Source organism: Melozone crissalis, unplaced genomic scaffold, assembly GCF_028551555.1.
Source record: "Melozone crissalis strain CALT ecotype California unplaced genomic scaffold, PUWL_Pcris_2 ptg000005l_1, whole genome shotgun sequence".
Lineage (NCBI taxonomy): Eukaryota > Metazoa > Chordata > Aves > Passeriformes > Passerellidae > Melozone > Melozone crissalis.
In genome coordinates this window covers 64,103,616-64,119,999 of record NW_026535783.1, presented here as the reverse complement: position 1 = coordinate 64,119,999, position 16,384 = coordinate 64,103,616, and the positions used below count along the sequence as shown (strand labels likewise).

Here is a 16,384-nt window from a genome sequence, read left to right as displayed (position 1 = left end):
AGTGCTGGTAGAAAAAGAACTGTACTCTGCTCATTCACATGCCATCTCTAGTCTTTGGCCAGCAGACCAATGCTCCCAGCAAGGAAACAACAGATCAAGAAGAACTATTCAAGAAAGGCAAGAGGAAACTGCAAAACAGTGAGGACATACTACAGGAAAAAAGATTAAGGTTCCTGGAGGTACTCAGAAACACTGACGGTGAGAGAAGGCATCTAAGGTAAAACAAACCCAAATCCAGATATTTTCCTTAGGTACATGATTAGGAGAGATGGGGGTGGAAGAGGTTGGCACCCAATTTAATGCTCTGTACTCAGGTAACCTCCTCCACCCTGGCTGTCAGACAATTGCCTGGGTGTCTGCCTCTGCTCAAACTCAAAGCTTCCAGCATCTCCTAGCACCAAGTCTCCTAATGTTCTATAAAAAAGCATGTGGAAAAAGGTTAAGGACCAAATGTACTCTGTGCACAGACCCACGGAAGTCAGAAAAACATGAAAGTAGATTAACTGAAAACAAACGTGACCCTGACGAGATGTCAGGGAAAGCTTTCTACTACAAGAGTAACAAAGGACTGCAGCTGAGCTCCTGGGAAGCTCCTTTAGTTGGGGTTTTCAAAAACAGATCACACTAAAAGAACCTGTAAAGAATGAGCCACATAACTGTGACCATGCCCTCATGTAATGTCATTCACTATAGATTGACTATATATCCTCCTCATCTGATTCCCTCCTGTCCCTGCTGTTCAACAGAGGCAATCCTGGCCATTGAGAAATGATGACTTTACCTTCAAGGGGGGAAAATAATCATAGCACTTGATTTAATTCCAAGCTTCCTCACAGAAATATGCAGGCTTACTGGTTTTAGGAGTCAGCAGGGTTCATGCTTTTAAGCTCCTCTCTGCAACCATGACAACAGAAAGTTTATTTCAAATGAAAGCAAGAAAGAAATTCAAGACTTTGCATTTACAAAAACACCAAAGTGAAATCTACTGTAAGAATCAGACTGAAGCATTGCAGATTTGAACCTCCCAGAGAAATCAGAGCCCTTCGAGATACGAAAGCTGAGCCACCACAACCACCATGAGTGAAGGCTCTTAGCCAACAGCAAATAAAAGGTAATGCAACTAAATCCTCTTAGTGCAATCTAAAATAAACTGAATTCCTAAATATTTGCTATTCATGCATATGGACAGCTACCAGACTGAACACTTACCAGTTTGATCACATGTCCAAACCTTTCCATAGAAACTTGTAAGAATCAGCAGAGCCTGCAAATACTACACACAAGTAAAATACTTAGATATTGTAATCCCTCTGGAGAACTGAATTTCAGATAGGGTAACGCACTGACCTGAATCACAGAACTTTCAGCTCAATGTCACCACCTAAACAACCCTATGACAGCCAGACCTTCCTTCTGAAGCAATTCTTCTGTGTGAACAAATGGGGCAAACATTTCTTTGTCTCAGCAGCAGCTGTTCCTTAAATCTGTTAAGTCCATAGCCTCAACAGCATAAAATTCTCTATCTTCTGTTTCTAGCATTGAGTAAGAAAATGCCAGCTCACACAGCTGAGATGCTGCTCCCCAGTCTCAGCTTCTGGGTCAAGCTCTCATACAGCAGGTATCTTGATTTAAGTGACACTGTTCTCCTGATATTTACTCTGTAACCATTAATTCAGTCCTGAGAGGTTTTCACATTTGCCTGAGTGCCCAGTACAATCTTTAAAAAGGACTTTTGAAAGACTCTTATGCAAGCACCTAAATAGTTCTGAAAATAAGTTCCAATGCCTGTGTCCTCTGTGTACAATTGCAATCCTGCCTATGATTATGTGACACATGATAATGCCCACTGCCTGAATGGGAATAATAGCCTGCCTGAAACTGGCAGGCTCTTCCTCACCAAGGTCAGATCCTTCCAATTTCTTCATTTTATTATGCATAATTTTCTTCTGTTTGATCTGCACTTTATTTGCATTGATAAACTATTGCTTAAATGAAATTTGAGATTAATTCAAGACAGGAGAGTATTCTTTCCTCCTTTTGTAGCAGAACATGTGTGAGATGACTAAACTCCAACAACTGATTTGACTTATTTTGGTTTAAAAAAGTGTCATTGGAGGATATGATTCCCCCCTGAAACAAGAGCCAAAATCCAGAACAAATCCCTGTTTAAAATACTGTGTTCTTCTAAGCAGATACAGCCTTCTATCTAAATGAGGTAGATCAAGGAAAAAATATCACAACAATCATCTGTTATGACATGGTTCAATTAGTCTGTTATTTCACCCAAACAGCGCTTCTGCTAATTTTTAGTGTAATTATATATATAAATATGTTTCAAGGTGTTTTAACCTTGTCCAACATATTCCTCTGCCCACAAGGAAGTAACTTATGTTACATGAGCACTATCACAATGCATACTCAAACAGACTACAGGTGGACTGTATTTTATTTTCCCTATGGAAGCAGATCCAGTTAGTCAAATACCATTTCTGCATGCAGAGAAACACTTGAGGTTTCGGGGCTCAGCAGTCTGGCAGGAGTGATGGGATGATCAAAGGGGTTCAATAGATTTTGGGTAGACTTTGATAAGATCAATACTCACTGTGAAATTACCAGTTAGGCTTTCATCAGATGCGCTACCTTTGCAGCTTTGAGTTAGAGATGCTTAAAATTTTAGGGCCTAGAAATCTTCTTCCATTCCCTCTGCTTCTGGAACCACAGTGTACCTCCCTCCCACATGTTATGCAGTAGGAAACAGCCATACACTTGAAAAATAACCTAAAATTATATGTATTAAGAACACTGGAGTATCAACTAATTGAGTCAAAGGCATTGTTTAATTAAATGTTCAGTTCCTCCTTCCAGACTGAAAATTATGCAAGGCTTCCTCTCTGTGTACTTACAAGAACCACTACTGCAATTTCCTTTAAATCACACTTCTGGTTCTCCCCTGCTTCAGACTTTAAAGAGCAAACAAAACCCAGCTTTTCCCTACATTATTATATTTCCCCCTTTTTTTTCAAGCCTGTACTGAATAGAAAAAGCCTGTTAGGCCAATCAGGTTTCCTCTTCCCTGTAACTGTTCCTAACCAACTTCAAAATGTGAGTACATTTGTATGCACAGTGAACTCCCCAGCAAACAGCTGCTTCTTAAAGGCACTGTACACTGTCCTACCTCCTGTAATTTGCTGCTCAAGTATATTACTTCACTTCATTTTCTGTACACTCAGAAATCAATGTTCAAAATTCAATTACACTGCAATTTCTTCAGTTCAAGTGATTTTTCTTATCCCATATTCCTTCTGTATGCAAGAAAAGGAATATGAATCACAACAAGCTTGAAAAACAAGATAATAAGCAGCATCGTGTTAGATGCTCTTCATCTTATAGATAATAATACCAAGTCCATCTGCTCTATGTGGTTAGATTAGGTAGGAAAAAATGCATATTAAGATGAAGAGCCCTTAATCCACGGTAGGGAAAAAACTCTGCCACTTTCAATAGAATTGCATGAATCCACTGGTGGATTAGATACAAACAGAGTGTAATCACCTCAAGCTGGGCATGGAGATGGGCAGTGCACACATTTATGTAACTTTCAGAGAAGTGAATGCTGTAATGAACACTGACTTGTACTTTTGTAACTTCTCAAGTGAATGCTTATACTTTAGTACAGCAGGCACATCAAAATCTGTCTGGTTTGAATTCTCTTCAAGGTAAGACACACAGCAGGATTAACTAATACTAAAGAAAAAATCACCTTTCAATTTTTGAGTTTCTTTGGGGGCACTATTTGTCTACGAAAAGTTCCAAGCAAATGTTCTCAAAGGGAAGGTTCTATAAGCACACTTTTTGTGTATGTCACACACAGCAGCAGAAATACTTCTGTGTGCTGCCCTACTGCAAATCTACTGCAAATCTTCTACCCTGATCTTTCTAAAACTCATAAACAAAACCAAAAATTAGCATAAATAAACTAATTAATTAGTTGATTAATTAATATCAAGATCATTGAAAGTGTCATGATCTGAGATACAGACTAAGCATCAGGAAAAAGAAAATGTACCTAAAACAAAAAACTGGGTCTGATTCATTTTCAGCCAACTCAGTGGAAGTGGTTTAACTCCCTCCCAATCAAACCTTCCTCTCAACAAAATACATCAAGCTGGAGTCAAGCTCTCCTGCAGGACTTCTGCCTGCTTCTGGAGTTTTTCCATGCCACAGGAAAAAATTTCAGCTTTCACAAAACTACAAACACTACAAAGAAAGATTTAAAACAACAACAGTACTTAGAACTATCTTATTTTGGACATTTTATAGATTCCTCTCCCCAAACAACTTCATTTAGCTAAGGCCCCTCCAATTTCTGTTGGAGACAAACACACATATAATACCAAAACTAGACCTGGTATTTTTTCTGATCATTTGTTCTGACTTCTGTTCACCTGTTCCCAAAGCAGCAGACATCATAAACAAACATGGTAAGCATTGCAGTTTTCCTTTAAACAAAGATTTCAGGAGACAGTTCATGAAACCTGGTTCTGTAGAAGATTTTTTCCAGGAAAAAAGAAACAAAAGAATAAAGATACAGACATGGAAACATCAAACATGGCTTTCATGCTCTAAACGGATACAAGAGCTGAATACCTGTGAAAGGCCAAGGATGATTAAGAAAAAGATTTGACTTCTGTTAAAAAAGTAGAAATTTTTCATGTTTATTTTATATTAATAACATCTGTCACCTTCATCCAAGAAATTACACTCTTTCTTTCAAGTAAATTTTCATTTATTAATTGAACCTGCTCACAGAAAAATTGGGTTCAATTTGGCTCCTGTTGAAATTGGTGCCAAAGCACTTCAAAACACATGTCATCAACAGTGAAATTAAAACCAGGTACAAAATTTCAAGTATTCTCCAATCCAGGAAGGACAGTGGTAACTCATTATTGCTTTCACAGGAAAAGAAAAAAAAAAACATTATTACTAAATGGTGGTCGAAGAAAGAAAATTGGCTTTTGCAAGAACTGCTTTGAGGCACTAAAGACACAGATAAAGGAACCTCAAGGCCAAGAATATTTTCTTAGTAAATCTCATCCATCCCAATCTGGAGCACTGAGAGAGCTCCAGAACACTCCCCATTTTTGGAGAAAGATGGTTCAGTCAGAGGTGATTTTAAAGGCATTATAATTTGTCTACATTAAGGCATTTGTTAAGAACAAAAGGATAAGAATAAATGTAGAAGATACCCTTTGAAGGATACCAGCAACTTTTGTTTCCCACAGCTTTAGAGTTTGCTGTGTTCCAGAAGAAGGATGCACACACTGAAAAGACAACTGAAGTGTTCAGCCAACTTATGTTCTGTACACAAAAAGAAAAGATGAGACTTTTATAAAGTAAAAAAAATAATAAAGTGAGGAATACAGTTGAAGAATCTGACATCACTTCAAAGTAGGGGGAAAATATTTGATCTTTTCAACATAAGGGCTTTATTCCCGAAAATGTTATTAAAAAAACATTTTTAATGTTTTTCCTCCTCCTTCCCCTTTCCCTCCTCCCTCCAGTTCCTCCTCCCCTACCCAAAGTAGCCAATGGAAATGAAATCTAAAAAGCTGAGGGCAGGTCAGGTCAGGACATTCACATACCTCATCAAAAGGTTCCTCTACAAAGTCTTGTGGCTTTCTTCCCTTCCTTCAGAAAGCGAATGGCAATACAAAAAAGTTTGTTTGTTGCAAGACTATTCTGTCCATTTGCAACTCTCCTTCATTTCCCCAGGAACTTTTTCTCCTGATCACCTCTACTGAACTTAAGCTACCTCTCTCCTGTGGTCCCTCCTGAGATGTCCTAATTTGCTCTGAAGGGAGATCCAGGCACAGGTTTCAGGATTATCTGCTGTCTTGTCCCCTCCAAGGCACCCCAATACATATCACCCACCCCTTAACTGTCATGGTATGACAACCAGAATTATGAGAGTCTGACACTCAGCTTTCTTTCGTTCTGGCATATTAAATAAACAAACCAACCACACAGACAAAAGATTGCTGTCAGCCTGAAGCACACTTGAAAGGACCCCTGTGTAGGAGGTCTGGGCTCTGTGTGACACAGCTTGGAAGTGTCAGGCTGCAACAAGCTCCATTGCACTCCTCACTTCCCACAGCCACAGGAACCACAGGGAACGAGCATCTGAGGATTCCTCCATGGGAACAAACACTGAAGAAATGCTGGAAGTCATGGCCTTCCAGTCCCACTTGGTTCTGACACGTGACTTGCATTCCTTTCGATGGCCATGACAAGATTTCACCACTTTATAAATTACAGCCGCCTTCTACACCACAGCAAACTCCACCTGCACGGAACCAGGGCAGAGGCAGGGCCCAGTGCAGCGTTCCTCGGTATCTGGTGCTGGCCAAACAAAGCAAAACTCATTTCAAAACAGGGAGTTTTGCAGGCAGTTTGAGGCACGCCTGAGAGAGATGTGGAGAATCTCCTTCCATGTTACCTATCACACCAGCACTGTGGGATTACCTCTTCTCACAAGGGCTGTTGAATCATTTGCTTCAAGTCCTGAGTCAGTGCTGAACTCACTCCTCATTAGTCTCCTATGCATTCCTCCTCATTTTTATAATTCTGAACTGTTAGCTCCACCAGTTTTCTGTGGTACTCACAAACAGCATAAAAAGAAAATTTACTTTCCCTTATGGTTCTCAATGTAGTCTTTTATAAAGAGAATACTTGCTCTGGTATTCTAAAGAGGGAAAAGAACAAAACCCCATTACATTCCTTCCAGCTACCATTTGTCCACGAAATAGGAAAGAAGTTTGTCACAATTCTTTTACACTGTGATCTGAATAAAACTGTGGAACCAAAGCAAGAACTGTATTTTTTTTCTCACATAGAATGTATTTTAAAAATTAATAATAAAATAAACCAGATATTCTATATAACACACAAATAAGTATTATTATAGATAGAAAATATTTTCCAAAACACTACAAATAAACTCTTCTCAGACATAAATGAGAACTTTGAGTGAAATATATAGTATGTGGAAAACAAAAACCAGATCCAGTGGGTTTTGTTTGGATGAACTGTCTTCTGGATCAATTCTACAAGACAATCAAGTGCCTTTAGTTCTACAAAGTGTTAAATCATGTGCTAGCCTACATTAGTAGTCATGCCAAATTTTGCCACTAATTATATAGGGAAACTGCCATTTTCTGCCTTCAAAATTCTTTTAATGGAATTGACATACTGAAGGTCCTTCCTTTCCATTCCTAAAAGGCATTCTGTCTCTCATACAAACAAGAGAATTACTCTTCAGTGCACTCAGTTCTTACTTTCCTGAGAACACAGGAAAAGTATTGAAGTGCAGAGTGATTTATTATCAAACTGGCTCACTCAACCACAGAGAGATTCTACCCAAAACTTCAAGAACTACAGGAAGATAGATTGTGTTCTTCTCTACTTTATGGACAACGAGTTGTAATCTGTAGAGTTTAAAATGTAAATATTGACAAATGAATAAACACATCGCCATACAAATTAGATCCACTTTTCCTTTACATTAGTAACTACTCATTACTGTAATGACTTTATTATTTATCTTAAACGTAAGCAGGAGCAGTTGGATTTCACTGAATATAAAGCCTTATGCTTGCTCTTACCAAGCAAATGCCTAATGAAAGCTCCTGTAGGAGTGAGAGTTTGCCATTTGCAAACAAGACAGAATTAGAAAGAAACCATGAGGGGCAAGAGGAAAGAAAGGCTTCTCAAAAAGGACTCTTTACAGACCTCTGAGACATCTAACAACCAAACTTCAACATAAATACCCTAGTACTATAGTTTAATGGTACATTCAGCCCAATAGGCATTTCCATCTAGAATGATCAAAAATGCCTATGCGGGTATATTAAATTTTGGTTGTTACTTTCAATCATGACAATTTGTATATCAATTCAAAGGAAGTTCTGAGGTGTCTTTTTCCTGCCTCTGGAAAGGTACTGCTAGAACTACCAGGTCTCTTCCCTTCACAGAAATCAATGTTTGTGGTCACAAGCCAAGGAGAGCAGATAAAGCATGTTTCCCACTTGGCAAAACAGGCAGGTTCCCCTCTTCATGCTGCAGCAAAACCAAAGGAGCAGAGCTCTCATTTTGCAATGTTTCTATTGGTTTTCCACTTCTGAACAATAGCACGGGTTGACCTCGAGCATGTCCTTTTGACCTTAGTGCCTACAGTGCTCAGCCATCCACAACTCAGGATGCAATGGAAGAAGTGGGAACAAAAGTTCGATCAATACTGAAATGACAACCTTCATTTTAAACTCTGGAAATAAATCAGTATGCAGCAAGCAAAAGATCTGATCAGAAAGCAGCATCTAAAATGTACATTTAAAAATGCAGTTTGCAAAACTAAACCCAGATACTGAAATGTGATTATTCACTTCCAAATATATCAGTTGTGAAAAAGTTAAGGTAATATAGCTGATCTATCATTACAAAATTAAATCCCCTTTGGGAAAATAAATTTTAAAAATATTTAAAAGACTGGCAAGTCCTCTCTCATCTTTCTAGCAAAAATGCAGATATTAATAATGATGCCATATGACCAATACCTAATTTCTCTTTTCCTCATATGTGTTCAATATCATCTTGAAAACAGATATTTTTACAGCATGAAGTGAGATAAAATTTTAGCTTCTAGAAACATTCTCTTTCTGAAACACCTTTTCAATTCAGTCTCTTCAAGATTTCTCCCCATACAATGTGATGATTTTTTAGCAGTTTTCTTTTTTGAAGGAACGGATTGCAATTCTGCAGCTGAATTTTAGTTCAGAATTCTCAGGAACTAAAATGAATAACATATCAAGAGATGGTATTTAACTATACTAAAATATTTTAATATAAGAAATGCTTGATCCAAGGTACATAAATCCAAAACTGTACCAAAAAAGCAGCTTCATACTTTACGTGTACCCTGGTACTATTATGAAATTACTGCTCAGTGAAAAGAGAAGAACAGACACCTCTGACAATATGATTGCTCAAACCTCAGGTTCACCAAGACATAACTCCATTTAGAAGTTAATGGATTTACTTCTTGTTGTCATGCTGGTTTCATTAATTTAGTTAAGTGAACCTAGGGAAAATAAAGTGTCTCATTGTTAATTTATTTTATGGTTATTCTGTGGGGTATTCAAGATCACTGGCCTCATCTGTAAAGATATTGTAAGAAGTTAGTAATCTATTTCAAATTTGTGACACAAATTTTTGCAGAGCAGTTAATAGCAGCGTTCATGAGCCATTTTGTTCCTGTCATTCTCTGTAAACTAGAATTGTACATTGTTTCTGCCCATTTCTGGAGGACTGAAATAGTTCAAAATTTCATATAAACCATCTGGTCCTCAGTGTGCAATCAGATGGCCATTTTACACCCATAAAGGAACTTTAAGGAGCACCAGCACCTTTCTGATATGGAAGGGATTATCAGTAATGTACTTTTTTTTAACTTTTTTTTTGTTATTTTGCTACAGACAATACTTAGATGCGGGGATTCAACAGCATTAAAGAAAAAAATTATTCACACTTGGAACTTGATGATATTGTCTGTGTAGTTTTCCTTCTGCTATGCAAAATATGTACACACAGCAGAACTGTTGCTTTATAAAGAAAATATATTACAAGGTTGAAACAAGACTGAGATTGTGTCCTTTTAATCAACTCAATTTTTATTAACTATTCTTATTAACTATTCTTTTCAAATCAATATGCAGAATATCAAGAAGAATGGGCCTTGAAATATTTATCAATTAATTATTTCTTTATTAATCAATAGCAAAGAGGGCAGAGGAAACTATTATTAAATATGCTTGAACTCTAATATTTCAGTTTAGTAATTCCTGTAGGTGGTGAAAATACCATAGGTAGAAAACAACTGCAATCTACCTTTAAAAAGATTTTTCAGATTTCTGAAGTAGTGTAACCAGAAAATTTTAGAAAACTGACAAAAAAGACGGTTTCTAGAAAAATTTAGAAGAATAAAACAGCAGAAATCACTTTCATAAAGAATACACTCCACATTCACAGCAAATTTTACCAATTTGATTTTAATGCTAACTCTCAATTAAAATAAAATAAGTTCTTTCTATTCATAGGATTCTATTTCCTGCTATCAAATGCATCCATTAAGTATTTTCACTGGGAAAAAAAAATAGATCCCTGTCATTCCCAGGATGACTCCTTGGTGTACCTCCAGGTAATAGAGCTTGATGTAAAAGTGCACTTGTAAAAGTGTAAAATTGTATATTTTCTGTATGCACTGTATTTTAAAGACATGAAGTCTGGAACTATTTAGCTTCACTGGGGACTGAAAAAAAAGTCAAACAAAACAAAAACAAAGGAAAAAGCAAACAAAAAAACCCCCAAACTGAACAAAAATGAAAAAAAAAAAACCAACAACCAAACAAAAAACCACACACACTAAAAAAGGAAAAATACCATAATAATCCACAGAAAACTTTCTAAGAAATTATGCGCTCACCTACTTCTGTAGATCATACTGAATCCTTTGGTCAATTTTTCCATAAGTATCTTCACAATATGTATAATATTCTGATGAACCCACTAATGCTTTTTATATGTCCAGTTAGTAAACAAAGTTCCTAATATCAGTCACTCTCTATTTCAGGTTTGCTTTTTTGCTTTGTTTTTTTGGGGGGGTTTTGGTTTGTTTTGTTGTTGTTGTTATTGTTATTTTGTTAGGGGTTTTTTTTGAGGTGAGGGCTAGGGGGTTTTTTAGCCATCCTTTTGCTAAACTCTCAGTAAATCATCAAGTAAATGGTATGATGGCCAGACTATCACTGGCCACCAGTGATAAATGGTACCATCTAATAAAATAATATTACAGAACATATACTTCTCCCAGGAATACCTTGTGTATCTTTCCTGTTCATCACTTCTCTTCTAATGAAATACTGCTGATGGCCCATCACACATGTCAGTCTAAACAGAACATAAAAACTGTGCTCAGAGAGGAATTTCAAGGAGCACTTCAAAAGTGCAATGACCAGATGGCTTAAGACTAATTAGAGAGCTTCTTCACTGCAAAAGTAGCTAATTTTTTTTTGAGATCTTTGTTCCAACCAAAGAGATGCAAACATGAGACACAGATGCTTCATAACATTTTTAGCTTCTTCAGGAGAGAAAAAACAAAACAAATATCTCCCTTAAATACTCTTTTCAAGGTGGGGGAAAAAAGGGTTCTTAGGTTCCTGTAACACACACTTTTCAAGATGAGCACTCTTTATGAAAGAGCTGATAACCAATATGTTTCAAGGCATTATTTTTAAGGGCCCACAGAGATTTTCCTTGATCTCCAGAAACAAATTTGTGCAATAAGGCACACCACTGTTTACAAGGACAATTAGCTCAGTTCTCAACAGAGCCAAAATATGTAATGCCCACAACCCCTCAGTCAGGTATCATGTCAAAAGACCTCTGACATGTCTCGCAACATCAACAGATGAGTTGCAACTGGTGCTGTACCATAAAAATGCCTAAGTCTAATTGTTTAGTCTGTGTGAAGAGAAGACAAAGTAGCAGTCCTGGAAAAGGGATTATTTTCAGCTGGTAGTTCATTCTTACCATATCATTAGCAAAAACCCATTTCCTAACTGGAAACTTGAACATCCTTTTAAGAGGAAAAGCTGTCCCCATTTGAGGCCATGCACGTTGACTAGAAAGCAGCCAGAGATTGTGGCGAATAGCCTCTTCAATCCCAAAATTTCTGGGACTAACAACTGCCATCACTTTTTTATCTCAATGCATGTTAATGTACTATAAGAAAACATAAAAATTAAGATTATGAGACAGCTGATGGCCTTTCCTGATTACCTAACTCTTATCAGCCTCCTGTAAGCCTCAGTGCTGGACAGCCAGCTTACACATTTTCATAGAGCAGTGCTCTAACCTTAAACCACAAAGACAGAAAGGGAGAACAGCAAGGCAGGACTGATACACTGATAACAGTAAAAAAAAAAAAAAAAAAAAAAAAAACCCAAAAAAAAAACCAAAAAAAACCCCAACCAAAAAAAAAAAACCAAAAAAACCCCAAAAACAAACAAAAAAACCCTGAGAAGCAATAATTGGTCTGAAGAAGAGTTCCTCACAAACCCCTCCAGACAGCATGGCCCATGGAAGAATGGTCAGTTCTATCACCCCAATAGCAAAGGGAAGTCGTTTCCTTGTCATACAACCTTGAGAAAGCCATTTGACCTCTTTCCATCTCAGCTTCCCTACTTGGGAGCGAGAAGAAAGCTAATCTTTTTCTTTCCCTAACAAGCTCTTTGAAGTCCACAGAGAAAAGTATCCCTAAACTGCACTCAAAGTCTCAGTCTTGTCACCTCTGCTCATTGTTTCAATGTGAAGTACAATTTGAAGCCCACTATAGAATGAAGAATGTGTCAATGAAATTGTAATTAAAAAATGTCATGTTTTGATAAGTAGAGCTGCTACCAAGCATAACAAGTCAGAAATAACCACTATACAAAGTAAGCAATGCATCCTCAAAACTCACTGGCCACAAGTATCTACTTCATATCCAATTCTCTGAAGAAACAAACTTGCCTCGGACTCCTACAGGGCACTGCCTTCCACCCTTCAAAACAAGTAGGTTTATACCCACTAATATCAAGCAAGTACATAAATTGCCAAAAGCTGTTGAGCTGTGGTTTTTATTTCTAACAGACATGCATCTGCTTGGGGGAAAATAAAAGAACAAAGTTCCTCCTGTAACAATTCAGGATATGTGAAAGAGGACCAAAAGCTTGTGTCCCATGTATCTCTGAACCAAATCAAAAGTGAAGATGAGAAAAGGAAGATCCCATCCAGAATCTGTAGTTCTAAGGAAATGGGGCTTTTTTTAATGTTAGTTTAAAATGAAACCTATATGAACTTTTACAAACTATACATATGTGCCAAAGCTGAAATGCCAATTAAAAAAAAAAATAAAAAATTAAAAAAAAATTCTCTGCATTTACATGAGTGCATTTCAAAAGATTTAAAATAAAATATTTGTATTTCAAGGGTAAAGTACCAAATGACAAAGCGTGACAGAATATGACAAATTTTATGTTCTGTTTCACTAATAATTGATAACATAACATCCCTGGAAAGCTGTAGAATAACAACAGCAGCTGAAAATGACAGAAGCCAGGACTGTGTTGAAAAAGCCATTTCTGCCATCCTCCAGCTGTGAAGTGGAGCAGAGCACAAAGGTCCAGCTGAAGACTCACCCAGCGAAAGGCAAAGCAGTGGCCACCCTTCAGCTGGGCAGGAGCTGCTCCTCACGCACAGCTGCACAAACACTCCTGCGGGTACCGAGGCAAGGGAGGGCTCCATGGTTTAAAACACAGCCTGGGAGAGAGCTCCGCAGCTCCTCACCTTGGGTTTTCAAAGGCTCATGGAGCTACAGTGCTGGGGTGTGGCTTCACCGTGTACAAACTATATCTTAAAACAAAGGAAAGAAAAAGAAAACACAGAAAACAGGCTGCTATGAAAAGGGAGATTCTCCCTTCCCTAAGGTTTCCCACTGTGCAGTGTGAGTGCCTATGCCAAATTGTTAATGAACTATTACTTTTCTCGTCAGATCCACACACTGTTCCAACTGATTCCATGACTGCTCTGTGGTTGAGTTTCAGACAGAGAAGGAGCAGGTAGAAGGGATGAAATATTTGGCATTATACCACATTCAGATCACACTAAGAACGGCAGGAAAACACACCCTCATCTTAAACTAGACAGTTCCCAAGACTGCAAGTCATGTATTCTTGGAAAGAAGTTACATCTTCAGACTCTTTCTTTCCCATGGGACATTAATTTTTATTAGACACTGCACAAACCCTTCACTTTCAGGTTTTAGCTTCATTAGACTAACCATCTTTGCAGATTATACTTTTAACATACTTCTGTGACTGCATGTTTACTGCACAAAAGCGTGCATGATATACACACCCACATCTGCACATTGAAAGGTAAGGCTTTTCAGAAGTGTCTAAACTTAGACTTCAAAGACCCTGCACAGGTACTGAATTCCGGTGTCATTCCAGCATGATTTGCTTATTCCTCTGTGCTAAGCATGGATTTATGGGCCTATCTGCAGGCAAAGCTTGATAATGCTGAATACACGTAGACCTAGTAATACCACTGATTACGGTTGAAAATATATCGTTAAATATAAACTCCCTCTCCCCACTACCCTCCTTCAGGTTCTGCTTTCCACAGTTGCTTCTCCAAGCTTCAATCATTCAAGCTAAAGCACAAAGGCATACAGAATTTTATTCTTTGGATGTCTTAGGTAAAATCGGACAGCCCTTTCCAACAATAAATTTTAGAAGAACTAATTTCTTTCTTTGAATGTATTTTCTCTTTCTCAAATGTCTTTTGTTTGTTTGGTTGGTTGGTTGGTTGGTTTGGTTTTTTGTTCGGTTTTTTTTTTCCTGATCCAACAATCCGACATTGAAACCACGTTCTTACGTTGCTAATAAATTCATGTCCGTGGCTCTTCGAACAAGGACTTCAAGTGTCTGCGACATGCTATCAGTTGTCATCACGCTTAATCAAACAGGACCAAGTTAAGGGCCTTTAGAAAAATCTCAGTTTCCACAAGCTCTGTCAGGGCTCATTAGCGCTTGGCAGATGACTACTTTGAAGAGTTCGTCCACGCCGAGCGTGCCGCAGCGGCGCAGGAGCTGTTCCCAGCGGCCGGGCCACGGGACACCGGGCTGGGGAGGCGGCTGGACCTTCGCCCTGCGCTCGGGAGCTGCTGCGCTCCCGCCCCGCTCCGCTGCCCCCGGCCTTTCCCAGGAGAGCGCGTCCCAGGCGGGCACGGCCCAAGGCAGAGGGAGCGGGGAATGACTCAACACGGGCGCGCAACGCACCGTGCACACAGCCGCCTTCTCTTTTCTTGCTCTGGCAGGTACAGAACAATACCTCTGCGCCGAGGGTCCCGAGTGCCCCGGGGTGGTCGGCACCTGCTCGTTTTAAGTCACTACCTCGAGGTGAAGCCTTCCAGAGCACCGTCTGCCCCACCGGCGAGCGTCACCCTGATCCATCTGTCCTTTGCGCGACCGTAAGCAAAGTTACGACGTTATTCCTCCCGAAACCCCATTTTTTTTTTCCGCCGCCGCTCCCTTCCTGGCTATCGCAGCGCAGTCGGGAGGCAGCCGCCGCCGGGCAGCCCCGCGGGCTCTCCCGCATCGCGACCCCGCAGCCCTGCCGGCGTGCTTACCTTGATGCCCTGCTGCTGTGTGGTCAGGGTCAGCTTGGACTCGTCCAGGAGCAAAACTTCGCAGTAAAATTCCTCCGGGACCGCGCAGAAACAGCCCATGCCTGCTGCGATGGCCGAAGACGGGGCGGGGAGGCGAGAAGAGCCCCGGGCGGCGGCGGAGAGGGGCTGAGGCGCAGCAGGCTCTGGGCCGCACCCGGCTCCGCGCCCCGGCTGCGCGGATGGAGCCCGGCGGCTGCTAGGGCGCAGCGCCCAGCCCCACGGGGCGGCCCGCCGCCATCCTGCCCAACAGCCTGGACGGGGCTGCCGGGCTCTCTCTCCGGGAAAGGGGGAAAAAAAACCCCGGCGGCTTTTTTAGGGAGGATCCCAGGGCACAGCCCTCGCCCGCGCCCGGCTGTCACGGCGGCTCCCCCACCGCTGCCGCCCCGGGGAGGTACCGAGCCGCCCACCCGCCTCGTCCTCCGCCCCGTCCGCGCACGATTCCGCGCCTCCCCTTTGTGTGCAGGAGCGGGGCCGGGGAAGCGCTCTCGGCCGCCGCAGCCGGGGCGTGGGGGTGGTCCCCGCCCGGCCAGCGCGTTCCCTCCGGCCGCGGAGCCTGCGGGCGGAGCGGGGCGGTGGCGGTGCCCGGCTGGCGCTGCGCTGCTCCCCGGCTGCCCGCGGCCGTGCGGGGGGGCGCCGGCAGCGCTCGCCTCCTCCCCGTCGGGGGCGGAGGGATGGAGAGAAGAGAGACCCGGCGGTCGGGCAGCGCCGGCCGCCTCCTGCCGGCCGCCAGGCAGGACTCCCCCGGGACGCCTTTGGGGCGGAGAGCGGCGGGCGGCACCTGCCCGGCCCCGGCACCGCGCCGCATCCTGGCACGGCACCCACCGGTGTGCCCGCTCCGGGGCCGGGCGCTCCCTGCCCTCTGCCGTGGGGTGGGGGCGATGTCCCCTGCCCCGGCCCGCGCCCCGCGGTTGTCCCCGTCGCCGCTGGGCACGGCTGCCCGTCCCGGCGGCCGCAGCCCCGCTTGCTCTCCGGGGCAGCACTGACCCCTGCGGGCGGCGCCGGCTCCGCGCCGGAGGGAGTCACATCGGGAGCGGGTTTTGTCTCTGCGCTTGACAAAGAAGCGCT

At 41.4% G+C, this 16,384-nt stretch overlaps 1 protein-coding gene across 2 annotated transcripts in view; it reads right to left on the bottom strand.

Moving 5' to 3' along the window:
* Nucleotides 1-15,459, bottom strand: part of EPB41L4A (erythrocyte membrane protein band 4.1 like 4A) — a 117,644-nt gene extending 102,185 nt beyond the window's left edge. For both annotated transcript variants that reach the window (XM_054287409.1, XM_054287418.1), the window contains exon 1: nucleotides 15,281-15,459. In XM_054287409.1, the coding sequence (XP_054143384.1) occupies nucleotides 15,281-15,379 (99 nt within the window). In that variant the 5' untranslated portion in view covers nucleotides 15,380-15,459. The remainder of the gene's footprint in view (nucleotides 1-15,280) is intronic.
* Between the last annotated feature and the right edge of the window lie 925 nt (nucleotides 15,460-16,384).